Source organism: Lissotriton vulgaris, chromosome 1_1 (genome assembly GCF_964263255.1).
Source record: "Lissotriton vulgaris chromosome 1_1, aLisVul1.2, whole genome shotgun sequence".
Taxonomy (NCBI): domain Eukaryota; kingdom Metazoa; phylum Chordata; class Amphibia; order Caudata; family Salamandridae; genus Lissotriton; species Lissotriton vulgaris.
Window position 1 is genome coordinate 669,468,790 of NC_141685.1, and position 17,129 is coordinate 669,485,918.

The 17,129-nt window shown below is 40.1% G+C and overlaps 1 protein-coding gene across 4 annotated transcripts in view; it reads right to left on the reverse strand.

Annotated features, from left to right (window-relative positions):
- The window catches only part of LOC147747627 (putative oxidoreductase ZK1290.5), a 775,562-nt gene that overhangs the window by 489,624 nt on the left and 268,809 nt on the right, over nucleotides 1-17,129 (reverse strand). For all 4 annotated transcript variants that reach the window (XM_086954359.1, XM_086954367.1, XM_086954345.1 and 1 more), the window contains exon 2: nucleotides 5,499-5,747. In XM_086954359.1, the coding sequence (XP_086810485.1) occupies nucleotides 5,499-5,747 (249 nt within the window). The remainder of the gene's footprint in view (nucleotides 1-5,498; nucleotides 5,748-17,129) is intronic.

Below are 17,129 nucleotides of genomic sequence, written 5' to 3' on the forward strand. Positions count from 1 at the left end.
ATTTCATGGGTTCCAAGAATGTAGCACGTTTACGTCAATTACCGTATATGTTTTGCCGAAATTTGAATACTTCATTGTCAACTCTCAAGTAAGCAACAAAAAATGGGTTTGGGACTACCAGAGTTGTGTGCTTCATATAAACTCTCAGTTTGCGGCATTTCAGGCCCTCATTCCTCCCAGGTACAGCATATTCTGTATTTTGATAGCATCCAGATCTCATATAATTCCCAGCTGGCTCTTACCCATTAAGCAACTGGGCCCATCTCAGAAGGCACTGCAGCCTGCACAATACATTGCCGCTGCCAATGACAGGACCGACATAACACCTAATCATTGCACTCCTACAAGTGTGACAATTCAGACTATTTCAGGCCACACAAAAATATAATAATGGCATGAGAGGCTGGTATTATTCATTTTTAATGTACACTAACTTAATAAACAAAGTTGTTGTGCGCATCTCAAAATTAAAGACAGCGCCACCATGTGGTGAACTGTCACTAGAGTCTGTGCTGACAATTAAGTGCCCATACCGAGCACCTAAAGCCACCAGCTCAAATTAAGCACTGCTCTTATCCATTTGGAAAAGATGAGAAGCAATTTAGTCATAAGTCCAAGAGAGTATGGCTTTTACCAGGGAAAAGCTGGTCACAGAAAAAAATTGACAGGACCTGCTTACAAAGCAGGGTTGAAATAAGTGGTTAGAAAAGTGGCATTTAATGGTTTGTAGCTCAATTTAACGTAAGAAAGGAGGGAGGATTCCTATTAGATTGCACCATGGTTCATAAGCAGGGCCGGCCTTAGGCATGTGCAAGCTGTGCACCTGCACAGGGCCACCAAACCCCAGGGGCCACCACGCCAAAAATATCCTTAATATAATAATCCTCTGAGGATGGATACACATTTGCTTGGTGGCCCCTGGCAGGGATTTGGCGACCTCTGGCTCTGTTCCACTTCCAAACACCCTGACCCTCCACGCTTCAATGGCCTCCGCGGCCCCCCACTCTTCCGGGGCCCCCTACCTACTCTCACTGCCCAGGGCCGCCATGAGCCTAGAGCCGCCCCTGTCATAAGCTTACACCATATGCCAGTGTGATAAAGAAAGTGCTTAGAATATTGCCTGTGTTCACTTATCAATCAGAGGGACATGTGATAGACACACTTCAGGAGGTCTCTGAGAATGTTGAAAAACAGCGAGACCTCATCGTATTTTGGTACAGTTGATAAAGTACACTTTTTGTGCCCCATGCCCCTTTCTTTGATATGCACATGTTCAATGGTTTCATGAGTGTCTGAAATCAACTTTGTGGCACATGACTCCCTTGACTGTAAGGATATGTCAAAGCTTCTGTTGCAGCCACACCTCCTGCAATTTTACCTTCCAGAATTTCTGGCCACTAAAATAGGGCCTGGTGTTCCCGCATTCAGTAACAAATGAGTCCAGGAACGCATGGCCATTCGTGATGAGGCAAAGTGGTATCCCTCCCAGGGATGCCAGTTCACCTGACTTGTAATTAGGCCTATGGCACTCAAAATACATAATTAGTAACATTAATATGGTCCTATATTGCCATCTTAGGGTGCTGATGAGATTTACAAACCACTCGTTATGTATGGTGCTCATTAACATATTTGTGTTGGTATGAATAGTGTGGTTGTGAACCAGTGCTCCTATTTTGCTAGGTGAGTGTATGAATTGTGAACTTGATATAACCATGAAAAGGGCAAGAGGCACTGCATTGGTTTCTCTTTCTAGTTTTGTGATATGATCCACCCACCTCTTAGAACACTTCAAATGTGATGACGGCTTTCACTCATAGTGCTGGATATCATGGGACGTATACATTTAGGAGTGATGTTTAAGCCTATCAAAGTCTGTTTATCTAAACCTGCTTGCCATTTTTAAAATAGGTATAATGTCCTGAAAGCATAGAGAAAATCCTGCACGTCTGAAACTCAGGGCAAATCACTGTGACAATTTTGAGGGTGCAAAGGCCCTTAATATCAACTTGGGTGAGCAAATGGCTTGGTTTTGTGCATTTTCATTCACAAAATAATTTACACTGGCAAAGCAAGCGTCTCACACACAATAATACACCACTATGGCATAGTATTATGTACCTTCCAAAATCTCATTTGGGCAAGGTGAAGGTGTTCCTGGGTAACATGTCAAACATGCAAGCTTATGCTATGCATACATATTTGTAGAGCACATTTCAACCCATGAACAGGACAGGGATATGGGGCCCAGGTGTTTTACCAATATATTGTAAATTGACTCTTGCAGGCTTAATTCTGCAGTTAGAGTACATTTCAGAATTTGGAATGCACAAAAGATTTTTGGAGTACTCCAAGGAACCTACAACAGTTTTAGTTTTACAGGAGCAGCCCTGGATTTAATTTGTGAATTGTCCTTTGTGAAGTTCTTTTCACATGTGTAAATGTAACATCTTTACATTTACTAATGCATAAACACGTCCCATTAACGTGACTGCACTTTAAAACATCTTTTTGTCTGTGGGGAAAATGTACCTGAACCTCCCTTACCCTATATCCCCCACCCATTCTGAGGGCTCCCTTCCCGAGTGCCATCGTGGATGGATACTTTACTTATGCATTCAACTGACAGGGGTAAATATTTAACTATGTCCAGGGTGGCCACGTACCTTACGAATGTTTATGAATACACAAAAATTTGCACATTTGATGGTGTTAACCGACTTCGAAGGGCAGTCATGTCCTGGATCGCTCACTTCACTTTAATTTGAGCAGATATGTTCACATGCAAATATTACATCTTCCTTATATTACATGTAAATAAATCTGAATATATTACGTACATTTACACGCGTAAATCAAGCGTAGGCCCCACCTAAGCCGAATTTAGGTGTAAAAATTGCTTATTAAAAGGGATCCTTATTCCTTTTAAAGGCACGAGTACATCTGTATCCAAAAAAGGAATGGGGAAGAGCACAGCCCCCAAAACTGGAGTGAAAAATATAAAAACATGTTAAAGTGCAATTGCACTACTGCAAGGAAATAAAACAAGCATAAATGCTCATCAATTACACGTGCAAACATGCCTTTGATTGAGAGTAACTTAAAACTGACGGAGCAATTCAATACCTACTTGTGGGAAATTGCAACTATCACAGATTACTGGAGTATTAAAAGAATTTTATTTGAAATCTAAATAAGTCATAAATGTGCATAGGTGGGATCCGCTGGCAGTACGTTTCTGAGTTTTCTAAACCAAAATCGGCCTCTTTATCAATTAAACCATAACATGACATCTGTGTGACAAATTCCACTGATAATTCATCACCTTAATGTAATGGTTTCTCAACATAAACTTTCCGGTACTCTGACCAAATACAATATTAAACAACATGGCACCTCAGAATCATAACATTTGAAGGAAGTACCCCGCAATGAGCTCCTATATGGTGCAGAGTAGAAATATCGCCACAAAAATATCTTGGAACAGAAATATTGCCGCAAAAATATTGTGGGGAAGAAATATCAACAACAAAAATATAGTTGACAAGAATATCGATTGGCAGGTAAGTAATATCGATTACATAAATGTCTTTGTAATAAATATAGTTTACAAAAATATAGATTACAAAAATATCATTTTAATAATAATTTTATGTATTTGAGTGTTTTTAATGAGAATTGTTGATCATGATATGTTTTAGAGTTTTACTAGTTATTAAATTATTTTAAGTTTAATTCTGCGTTTTTAGTTCCGTAGCGGGTTGTGGGTTTATAGGGGAAAAAGGTGGGAAGTCATTTAATTTTCTTAAAATGTATTGAACAAATTAATGTGTTAATTGATTAATAGTTTAATAATTAATTGTTCATTAATTTCAATTAGTCAATTAATGAATAATTAGGTTAATTATTTAATTTTCTTACATTAATTACCATTAATTAATTAGAAATTATTAATTGTAATTGTGTAATTAATTTTAGGTGTGTGTTTTGGTGTTTATATGTGTAAATGGTGTGAAAGGTGTTAAGTAATTGATTTTGTATTGATTAATTAATAAATAATACATTAATTTTCATTAATTAATTAGTAATTATTAAATTTAATAGTGTAATTAATTGTAGGTGTGTGTTGTGGATTTTATAGTGTTGAATAATGTGTAATTCTTTTTTTGTATTATCTTTGTTAATAATATATTTACATTTATATATAAATTATGTTAATTTTGGAAATTAAATTTAATACAAATGTTGATAGTTTTGTTTTTATTGTTTTGGTATCCAGCGCTTTCTCTACAGTTGAACTCACTGGAGTGGGAATAGTAATTTTTACCCCTACGCTATCCAGCGCTTTCTCTACTGTTGCACTCACTGGAGTGGGAATAGTAATTTTTACCCCTCCGCTATCCAGCGCTTTCCCTACTGTTGCACTCACTGGAGTGGGAATAGTAAATGTTACCCCTCCGCTATCCAGCGCTTTCCCTACTGTTGCACTCACTGGAGTGGGAATAGTAATTTTTACCCCGCCGCTATCCAGCGCTTTCCCTACTGTTGCACTCACTGGAGTGGGAATAGTAAATTGCACCCCTCTGCTATCCAGCACTTTCCTTATTGTTGCACTCATTGGAGTGGGAATAGTAATTTTTACCCGTACGCTATCTAGCGCTTTCTCTACTGTTGCACTCACTGGAGTGGGAATAGTAAATTTTACCCCTACGCTATCCAACGCTTTCCCTACTGTTGCACTTATTGGAGTGAGAATAGTAATTTTTACCCCTACTCTATCCAGCGCTTTCTCTACTGTTGCACTCACTCGAGTGGGAATAGTAATTTTTACCTCTTCGCTATCCAACGTTTTCACTACTAATGTTTTTATTTTGTTATTAAATGTACGTATTTTTTTTTAAATAGTTTAATGTGTTAATTAAATATAGAATATTTTATTTTAAATATTTATATATATCTTTATTTTTATATAATTTAAAAAGTTTATCAATTAAATAAAGATAATAGTTAATACAATGTATTTAAGTTTTGTGTTTATATTTATTCCATTAAGTTTATTTGTTATAATTAGTTAAAATACATATTAAATTGTATTTATTTTGTTAATTTTAATATTATTTAATTTATTTATTTTAAGTTATGTTATTTTTTAAAGTCAATATTTTTTACATTGATATTTTTGTGTCGAAATGACTGTACTTATCGGTTTAAGTGTAGGGATTTGATATTTTGGTAATCAATATTTTTACATCAATATTTTTTTCATCTATATTTTTGTAATCAATATTTAAACATGGAACCCTCCTATATATTTAATTGGAAGCCTGTAACATTAGGCTTGTCTATTGATTTATGGAAATCAGTACATTTAAATAAACTATGGAAAAATGTCAAAAGAGCGTCAATATAACCCAACAAACTTCAGTCATGTATACTGGGAGTATTTGCTTAATTTTACTTTAGCTAGTAAGCACATTGCATGAGCAATGAAAATATACCTATATAGTCAACGCCAAGCCGTTCACATGACTCTCGACAGGCCTGCAGTGTCTTCTCGTAACCATAGTCTCCAGGCCAGAGCTTTGTAGTTATCCAGAGGTCTTGTCGTGGGACACCACTTTCTCTGATGGCTTCCTTGAGGTGGGATTCACAGCCATAGCGCTTTGCTGTATCAATATGGCGGATGCCACACTTTTGAAGTGCATACACAACAGCTTCATGAGAGTAGCCGCCTTGATGCGATGTTCCTAAAGAATAAAGCAAGATGGAACAATGAGTCGCTGCAGGGGTCTTAACACATTTCTATTTATAATACTTATCAGAGATACTATGAACTGTTAAACAGGAGAAAATAAAATGTTTCACAAAATAATATGGCCATTGTAAACGTCTCACAGATTAAATGCATATTTGTACTATTTTAATCTAAAAAACAACTTTGAGCCTTCCTTGTATGACTGGGTGCGAACCAGTGCTTAATTTGAGCAGGTGGTTGTCAGTGTGAACCATGATCACTTATTATTGGGGACCGGCACTTATTTTTCTGCATTATATATTTAAGGAGCTCGGGAGAGGAATAAACACACAGATCAGAAATAAGGAGGAAGACAAAGACGGCAAAACCGTCACAAAGGGAGAAAGCAGGAACCTAGCAGAATGAGATTAAGGTGCAGGGAGTGTCTAGTAGTGGAATAAAGAGGCATGTGGTGGATTTAAGGCTACCGGCTTTGGCAGTCGGTGTGCTGATGTTTAATTTCACCGGCCAAACCATTAGAAGCAAATTTTCGGGTACCACGCTCTCTCTTTTACAAATTAGGCACTGCCTCGAACTGAGAGCTACACGATTTGTCACCACTTACAGTGGTACATGTGCAGTTCATGGGGTACTTCTTGAACCAGAGTTTTTTTGGTAAAGTGGATCAAAATGAACTGCACATACTGCCCAGAATCCGTCTGTGTCTCGAGTTTGTCTGCAGTAGGAATTTGGCTATTTCTATTTGCCTAGTTTCGCTCTGCAATCAGATTGAATAAATGGGAGGATTTCACAGTTTTTCAATTCGACATATTCTAATCCCATAGTAGTTATCATGCTTGTAACGCATTTAATAATAATTAATATTAATCACGTAAAACAGTAATATAGCCATATAGATGGCTGCCGAGAGCTACAGTGGTTGTTAAAGACCCTGAACCAGTTATAAGCCCAAGCTGCAGGTGAGGGCCTATAATGAGGGAGAGGGCCTTTAACAGCCGGTATAGCCTGAGGCATACTGCATATATTCAGGATACTAGACATTCCACCCACTGAAGTTAGAATGCACACAGTGGAATGTTGGAGCAGAAAGTTTATACCAGCCATTATAAGCCCAGAGCTAATTCACTGTCTTCAACAGGGAGCTCAACATTTCAATGCTCTAATGCAAATTAACTCCCCTTCATCAAGTTTCTCATAATTCATATTGACATCCAGTTATCTGTCCCATTATGGATTGACTGTGAAAACATATTAGTTGATAAGTGTTTTTAATGTTATTTTTGCTTTTTACTGTTACGTTTTCTGAAATATCTGTTATATATTTCATTTAATTTCAATCGGACTTCAATTTGTTCATTCATTCACTCACCGTCAAGCCTATCTTTTATAAATTCTTTAAGAAAGGTAGGCCCACATGTAAAATAAAGCTGTGAAACACTTCCGGCCTCATTAGGGTTATCCCAGTTTGTTGGTGAGGGGTGTTAATTCAGCGCCCTTGGAGTAAATGATGCAGAGTATCAATAACTCTGAGCCTGTGGAAACAGCAGCGATTTCTCCTTCTCCTCCGAGGTTTTCCTTGGAGATTTTGACTGCTGTAAGCATTAGAAATCTCCAGGGGAAACGTGAAAGATCAGTGGCGTTTCTGCAGACCTCTTAATTCCCGATAGGGCCAATAACCAGCCCAATCAGAAATTCCAAGCAAATGGTATTAAGACTCTTAGGGCCATATGTAGGTGGCCAAATACCGGTCGGTAACGGCCGATTTCGGCCGTTACCGACTGGTATTCGTAATTCCAGATGTAGGGGGCCTGAAAATTACCGATTCTGTATATTTACCGAATCGGTAATTTTACCGAATCGGTAAAGTACCGATTCGGTAAATGTACAGAATCGGTAATTTGGGATGTAGGTGGCACTGGAAACAGTGCCACAGGCCCTTAGAAATTCGTTATTTACCATGAAATACAATGGCATGGTAAATAACGAATTTCTGTGTACATGCACATCTGTGCATGTACACCTGTGCCATGTGGCACACATACATGCCCTAAGGGCATGTATGTGTGTCACATTGCACACAAGCCAAAATCAGGGGTGCAACAGGGTGTCAAAGTGACACCCTGTCCCCCTTGACAAATCGGTAAAATTACCGAATCGGTATTTACCGATTCGGTAATTGCCATTGATTCCTATGGGCCTCAAGGCCCATAGGAATCAATGGCAATTACCGAATCGGTAAATACCGATTCGGTAATTACCGCATATTACCGATTCGGTAATATTTACAGATTAATTACCTACATGGCATTTACCGAATTGTAAATACCGAATCGGTAAAATTCGGTATTTACGATTCGGTAAATGCCATTTACCTACATATGGCCCAAAATGCTTTGAAGCAACCTGCCTCATCACTATAAATTGCTAGATGGTTTATTCCAGGAAGACATTTGCTTTAACATTACCGTTCGAAGGAAAGGTATATTTATTTATTTATGCATTTGATGTATTTATTAGTACACCTATAGAGCGCTAAAAGTAATGTACCGGCACAATTGCAGAGAACCATTTAAGGATTTGGTGTATATAAATCTTGTTTGTCAAGGTTGTCCTTTTGCTGGGTGGCTAAACTGGAGAGCATAATCCAGCTGTAAATGCCCACAAACATACTTTGCCTATTTATATGAGCAAGTGCTGATAAAGAGCCATGGGCAGGCTCGTAAAGATTCTGCTTTGAGTAAGCATGACCTACTTGTGCAGTACTCCTGTCTTACTCGTGGAATTCAGGAGGAAGACTCTGGTACTCACAGAGTTAGGGTCTGATTACGATCTTGGTAGACAGGGTTACTCCATCCCAAACGTGACAGATATCCCATCCGTCAAATTACAATTCCATTATATCTTTTGGAACTTGCAATATGGTGGACGAGATAGCCGTCGCGTTTGTGACAAACTATTCCACCCGCAATGATCGTAATCAGGCCCTCAGTCAGAAACATCTATGCAAGTTGCGCCCCAATTGTAGATAGACGTAGTTTACCTAGCCACTCATGGTATTTCTAGACCACAATACCAGAAATCTATTTATAAATAGAAAATACTGGCAGTGAGATATAACCGAAGACCTCATACCCAAAGATAATTGCCTATGGAGTTAGTTAGGGTTTCTATTATGTGTAGCACATCAATGGGACACAGTGGAATCATAGAATTAAGCAATATTATACGTGTTAAATGTGAAGCTAAACAATACCGAATAGGAAAACTTTGTTAGAAACAAAATCAAGAAAGATTAGTTTCCATTTCTATGTTAAAGAGGAGAGGTTCCAACTTTTAGTAAAGAGGTGTTTTTTAAGATTATTTGATGGATAAGGAGAGCAAGTCTTTCGATTACATATAATGAGAGTGTTTCAGTGATGCAATCTTGGTGAAAGATAGGCCAGAAGCTAAGTTGAGCAAAGAAGTGGAAAATTCTCAGAAAGAATTGGGACGCCCATTTTTAAGTATATGGGCATGGAGATGCAGAGTCTAAAAAGATAAAATCAACACAACCATGGGAAGTGGATAAAATACCTTTCAACACATAACTAAGACATAATGCAAACTTTTAATAGGACTCTTGCATGTAGTGTGAACCAGATCCTATCAGGGGGCACCAGACCCTCGTTCTGCCTCCTTATGGGCAATATTGGAGTGTACACCTACTATCTCCCTGCCCCAGCGAGGAAGAAGCCCACTAGACACCAGGGATTAGAGTCCAAAAAAGTATGCCGAGGGATGATGGCCTGTCTTAGCATCTGCGTGTATTCCCAGGCAGTAGCTAACTTTTCTATCACCTGTGTGAGGTACAACAGCGGCGGGGAGCACCCTTTCTCTGCTGGGCCAAAAATAAAATTCTAAATATTGTCATGCTTGCCATGGTTATGGCTAAAGTATTCAGGCGTTATGCCCTAGAGGAGTAAAAAAACGCTGTTTAGGCTTCAGTGGTAGGGCCTGATGCCAGACAAAACCAGTCCCCATCCAATTTTCTTTTTAAAAAAAAATCCTGGGCCTGATTAAAACTTCAGACACACTGTGCATGGCTGTGCCATTGTGCACCCGCAATTAGGGGCCACCAGAGCAGTCTGAGACAGTTTCCCCAATTACAAAAAAAAGGCCTGCTGTCCTCAGTGCACATGCAAACTCTGACAGTAACCAAAATTTGAAACTGTGGCTCCACCCTACACTGGAGGTGGACTAGCCTCTCTTTGGAGACAAGGAAGCTTAGGGGTCCCTGAGCCACCTTGCTAAATGGCGACTTCAGAGGTCGCACTGACTCTGTGCCTCCTCTGTATGGTGCATGGTCAGTGCATCTTCCAAAAGGTGTTTTGCCTCTGCATCCAAGTCTGTAATATGACACAAGTGTAATAGCAAAGCTTTCCCTCATTTGCCTGGCGTAACATTCCCATAAAAATGAGGGAAACCCTCCTCCGACTGCATCAGCGTCATTCATAATGCAGAAAGGGGTTCACAAGCATCTCTGCCTCCTTCTACAATACCAAATGCCCATGTAGGCAAGGAGTATTCATAAATGTTGGTTGCAACCTGAAAGCTTTCTGTAATACAGGCCTGAATGTCTAGTGCACTACATCTACTCACCCAGGGATCGCAGATTTGGGTCAACCCTCCAATCTGCCCCAAGGAGGAAGGTTTAGATTTTCGGGGATTTAACCCCTTCGCTGCGGGGGTTATTCCCCCGCTGTGCTGGGGGGGGAGGGGGGCGCTCACAGCGCCCGCATGCTCATGACGAGCTGAGCTCGTCATGAGCTACGGCGCTCCTGTGCTCATGACGAGCTCAGCTCGTCACAAGTGCATTGGCTCCCGTGGAACGCTCAGCACAGCAGGGGAATTCTCCCCGCACCTGAGCATTCCACAGGCCATGACGAGCTGAGCTCGTCATGAGCACCGGAGCGCCGTGGCTCATGACGAGCTCACCGAAAAGGATAAGGGTTGGAACTGCAGCCCAATGCCAGGCAGGGCTGCCCCATCCAATTCTTTTTTTTATTTATCCGTGGTGCATAGTAGGCTTTCTGGCCACCCAGGGAGGTCAGAGGTCAGAATCCTCCAATCAACTCCAGGAGGAGAGAAAGACTGTTGTACATTTAGGGGTGAAGGCATTGCCCGATGATAGGTCGGGCCAGTTCCCACCTCATATTTTGTTTTAAAAATCTATCCATGGTACCCAGTGCCTTTTTGCCTCCCACAGGAAGTGGAGATTGGAGGTAAATCCTTTAATCTGCTCCCTTGGGGTAAAGGGACTGTTTGAGTTTTAGGGATGGGGGTGTGGCCGATCCCTAAACAACATACAGCATTATTTAGTGGTTTGAGTATGTGTTGTTATACAATTGTGTTTTGCTTGCAGGTGCTACTTACGGGTAAAAATACGGTGAACTCATAAGCATGTCATTTGGTGTGTGAATTTCTGAAGGTATTTAAACATACACTAAGAATTTATAACAAAAGCTAAGAAAAACTTCATGTTAACCATGTTTTTTCAGTAATCGCTTTATGTTTTTTATTATCATATATCAAATCCAACAGTTGGGCTCAGGGACTGGCAACCAAAACCTCTGTGGCCAGCCAAACCCCCCTAGCACAAACCTTTGTGGAGGCGAAGTGTAAACTAGGTACTTTATTGGGTGGGGAGAGTGCTTTAGACACCACCGTTTGGGATTCCCAACTCATAAAGATCTGTGGGTGTTTGTTGTACATCCAACCCTGTTGCATATAAAGCAAGGACCCACCAGTCCGAGTTGGTTCATGGACCCTAAGCCAGAGTTTGGGAATCCAAGAGTGGGTCTGAAGTGGGCCCAGTAGCTCATACTGGAGGTTCACAGACCCAAGTCAGGGTTTGTGGACCTTAGAACCATGTTGGGATCTGCAAGCCCAGAGGCAAAATCTAGATTTTTCTTCTAAGTGAGGGTTTCCCGTCCACCTGACCCGGGAGGCAGAGGATGCTCTGGGAATATATGACTTTACCACGAACACAAATACCCCGCATGGCATTACCACGCGAATTTTTCTTCGCAAGTGGCTGTACCACGCAGCTTTTTAGAACGCAAGTTCTTACCTCGCATTTCAAAAACGTTACGTTCCCCAGCTCTTACACGTCCACAAAAACTAAAAAAGGACTTCAATTATGACGTACTCGCCACGTCTTCGGTGCGGCTCTTTTTTTTTTTTTTTATTGACACTTTAGTGCGTTTTTTTACTGTATGTAGCCTGCTCGTTTTTTTTTTAAAATGGGGGGGAGACCCCCCCAACCCCCCGAGGCCACGCAGAACTTACATGATGGACGACCAAAAGGAATACCACTTGCATGGTGAAGACGGTCGTTGAAGGCTCCCTCGTTGAAGAGACGTTTGCGGGGTAAGTGGATCGTTAAAAACGTCAAGCGTGGAAAAGACATCGTTGTAAATGATGTTTCCCATGCTCTGGCTGCTCCCTGCCACTGTGTTTTCGAAGCTGTGGCCAGCCAATCAGAAACTTTTGGTCGACGCACTCCGTTTTGATTATGGCACTTGAAAGTGATGATAGGAGAAATAGCTCCCTCATTAAATCAGATGTACTTATTTTTTTAATTTGATCCATGAATGGTCCACGAAACCAGGTTCACAGATCATCCACAAACAATCAGTCCAGATATTATTACACATTTCGCCCTTTCAATCTCAGCCCAAAATACTTTTTAAACACTAATTTCTTTAAACTTATACTGAAGAACAAACCCAACAAAGGCATTTCATTGAGTAACTGTGCGCATTCGTACCAAATTTGTTATTAGTCTTTTCAGTCTTAATTTGTGTAAAGGACAGCAAAGAATACAATGCTTACAATGCTACTTAAAATAGGAAAAGTCATTTTTTGCCCCCACCCATCCCCAAAGGATCTGCATAAACCTTGCCATGTCAAACCCAAATTGGAAACATTTTTGGGGAACATTTCTTGCAGATTTGTCGAACTGTGCCAAAGCGATTCATAAAACAAAAAAAACACTGTTTAATGTAAACTCTGACATAAACCGTTGCAATTGTTGACTATGTAACATATAGTATATGTACTGATGCGCAGTGTTATATACAGTTTTTTACTAATTGGAAGGGACCATGACTCATGAGAGGTGAAGCATGATGCCCCTTCCTTTCATTAACAATTGCAATAAACAGCATATTAAACTGTATCTGCATATATGGTGTACACTATGACATGTTTTGTGTTCTGTTTAACAAATACCAGGAGGCAAGAAGTTATATTGGTGTGAAGTTATTGTAATATGCAATCTGTGAGGCAGTAGAGAGGATACTTCTCATGCCAGTTTGGCCCTAGAGTGGTAATAAAGTGGACTTTGAAATTTGCTCTGCAGAGATAGATAGATAGATAGATAGATAGATAGATAGATAGATAGATAGATAGATAGATAGATAGATAGATAGATAGATAGATAGGATACTTTTCTCAAGTTACACATGAGTCATGTATTATCACATGTTCTCACCAAATTTCCCCCACTGCTGTATTAACATAATATGTTGTTGCTTTACTCTGAAAAAGTATGTGCACATAAGGATGTATACTAAGTCGTCATTAGCATAGAAATATTATTTGCCATATATTAAGCATCAATGTTGTGTTAAGAATTAAAAGTTGGAAAATATGAAGCCAATGTTTGTGCGTCGTTTGTTTCTTGGAAAAGACAGCAATGTTTGAATTCTTTGAGGACTCGTGAAAGCTGTCATATTCTATATAATTCCCAGCAGCATTAATAATACTAGAAACCCTTTTTATGAAACTAACAAGAAATGTCATTCTCACATGAGCATTTTCAATGGGTAAACTTCTACATCTTTCCTTAGCTTCCCCTCTGGTAATAAAACTGTTCACATTATAGATTGATTTTCAGTAAACCTAGGTAGTAAAATATAGTTTTGGTAATGTTGATATTGAGTCATAATATGGTTATCATCTCCTATATAAAGAACTTAATAGTATTCACAGCCCACCCATTGATCTTCTCATTATTGTATATTGGTATATAGTTGCCATCAAATATAAAACATACAAATTACATCTTTCTTTGTATCTAAGTGCTATAAAGCCCATAAAATTATACTGTACATCCCATTCAGTACAGTGAACTCCAACATCACAGCAAGACTAAGTTGGTTATTGTGTCACGCCATTGATCAAGGATCTAAGCCTGATCTGTTTATAATGAAAAGTTATCATAAAATGCAATATGCCAGACTTATTTATTATGAAAGGCATATGTTAAAGCCAACAGGTCCTTAAGAGCACATTGTCATTACACAGAGTTACAATTATTTTGGTACAGGGAATCTCACAAACGATCATAATAGGCAAACGTTAAAGGACTGACCTATTTACTCGAAAATCATATGTTAAAGCCAATAGGTCTTTTTTTTTTTTTTTGTATGTTCTTATATAGCGCTCAACTACCCGGAGGCATCTCGGCGCTTGCCTTGGGAACCCGTCCTGGCTTTTCCCTGTGAGATAGCCCCTAACGGGCATCCCCAAGGTGAAAGCCAGGCATCCCGCCGCGGGGGGCCGTTGTGGAGATTAAGCAAGCTTAATGCCCAGAGTTGCAGAGTGTGAACCCATGATTAGGTCAGGCACCGAAGCGAGAATTATCGAGTCCGTGGACATTTGAGCTCAAGACCCTGCCGCGTCGGGAATTGAACTCTGGTCCCGGGTCTGACCTCTGCTTCAGGGTCTGCCTGCTCTAACCAGTGAGCCACACTTCTCCACTGTGTGTAGTGTTATTTCCCTTTGTTAAAGCCTGTAGGCAAGCACTGTGTTATGTGGATTTCACAGACACCTGTAGTAGGCAAGTGTTTTAGTGCTGGTTTCACCCTTTGACAAACTGAGAGTAAAAGATTTACATTTTGATTATCTGTGTTACCCTCTTATTAGGGTAAGTAAGCAATGTTTTTATTTGTACATGATTAATTAAAATCTTTACAAAATTGTAAACCTCCGATAAAATCATTGTTAAAAGAAGCCATTTGTACTTGAACTTGACAAATTGGGATACATAAAATTACAGATTTGTTGGGAACAGTTCATGATTATCCTCAAGGGATTTATAAGTTCATCCGGCGTTATTGAGTTTCTTTCTTGTTAAGTCAAAGAACTTCACAACTTGGCAGTTCAATTTGGTGTCGCTGGTGGAAAAGCACAGTTTGACTGCCTGCCTACCTACAAGTCCGAACGGCATGTAGATTGAAAAATGGACGTAGGAGGTTGTACCTCAAGTCCTTTAGACTAGGACAGATGCAAATCACATGGACAATGTCCTCATTGCCAGTTTTGCACATGTGACATTGTTGTGAAGGGTTGTTTCTCTCCCAAGGGGGAAGGTGTGGGAGTATGGCAATGACACCGAGGCGTAGTTTTAAAAAAAATTATTTGACTTTTATTTTCATGCCGATGTTGAGGTATGCTTGTGACTGCATTTTTCCGTAATCACCCAGCGTTAGCCATCCATGCGCTCTATTTGCTAGGTTCTTCTTGTCTACAATCGCTGAAATGATACGTGCTGATTTTTTGGCTACTTTTTTAAAAGACAAGAGGTCTATTGATGTTTCCCAGATATCGGTCAAGCCTAGAACTTTGAGTGATTCATATAAGTAGGCTCTCGGCTGGGAGTTGCGATGCCGAAGTAGCTCTTCCCATACATTTGCACATAAAGATCCAGCCTCTTCGTTGCGAATCTTACGCCAGCTTGTTGCATACACACTCCGCCTTTCTACAGTTTGTTTCAGGATGCCGAATTCTAATTGAATCTGAGCAGGGGAGAACTATTTGGGAAGATTAAAAATAGCCCTGTATGAGTTAGCTATGATTGTGTCCAGCAATGCCGCATCCTTACTGTGGTGTGATTCGCTCCCATAGGTAAGAGTCGGTTGTAGTTTGGAACGCAAAATTTCAAGGAGAGGTTTGAGTGTAAGGTCAGGTAGTTTGGCCTTTAGTGATTTTAGTCCCAAATAGGTCATTGTTGCCTTCCCTCGCAGGGAGTTGAGCTGCGCCCTAGAGGTATTACTTGAGTCAAGGATTACTCCCAGGTACTTATATGTCGTGAGCCAGTCGAGATTTTCGCCATTCAAGTGCCAGCGGGGATTTTTTTTTCCTATAGTTCACAGCCATAACCTTTGACTTGTTGAAGTTTATTTGTAGTGCATTCTTTACTGAAAAAACATGAGTTGTGTTCAAGAGGTGTTGGAGGCCCTCTTATTAGGGGGTTGCATATTTTTCGCAAACTGTAATTTGGCGTATATTTATATTTTCTCCTGGCTACATGCCTGAGCATGGGAATGCTTCTGCAGAATCAAGTAGGACTAACTTGGTTATGGTGATAAGTCGTTGCTAAGGCTATTGAGCTGATTGTGGCATTGGGAAAATGTATGTCAGATGCCATAGGTATGGTACGTTTATTATGCAATAGTATGACAAAGGCAATACGCCTATTGTGAAAAGCATTGTTCAACGCCAATAGGCCTATACTGGTGGATTGTCATTACAGTGTTTTAAAGTGAGTATGGCAATATTTTGTTACATTGATTCCCACAGATTACCACAGTTGGCAAGGGTTTTGGTGTTGTGCATGGAGATGACATTTTCTAATGGGATAATCTATGTTAGGCACTTCACAGACTGGTTGCATATTTGTCATTTTATAACTGTGTGCCTCGTGGTTGCCAGCTTATGTGCACTAAATTAGGCCTGGGTGAAGTTTGTAGAGTTTGACTCTGCGGAATTCCACGAAGTTACCAAAAACTCTGCCAAATTCCACGGAGTTCCGTGAGTGGGGGAGTATTGCTGGGCCACCCGTAATGAAGTCCCCTTGGATGCTGAGAGTAGTTGGGGACCAAGAACCCCTCCTGTTTCCACTAGTAGATCCCACACAATGAGATTGTTGCAACCTTGTCAGAGGTCCCACTCCCTTTCTCAACCAATCAGTGACTATGCTCTACACACATGCAAACTATAGAGTATACTCCCAGAGAAAGTAAGGATAGTCAGTGACCACCTTTAGTAAAGACGGGCTATAACGAGGTGGCTGTTTCCTGAAACATAAATCCAACTGGACAGAACCCAGACGACCTACCGATCAGTATAAGAAAGCTGAAATCTTTCCAACTCCTTCCGAAAATACCGAACATAAAAAGCAATGCAACACACCTGCTGGCGCACAATAAATGAACACTTCCAGACCTCATGCATGACACCAGGAAATGCCTTTACCAAACAGTACTGCAACTAACACTCTTTGACCATGTACAACAAATGGAGTAGGTATTGACTCGTCCACGTGGAA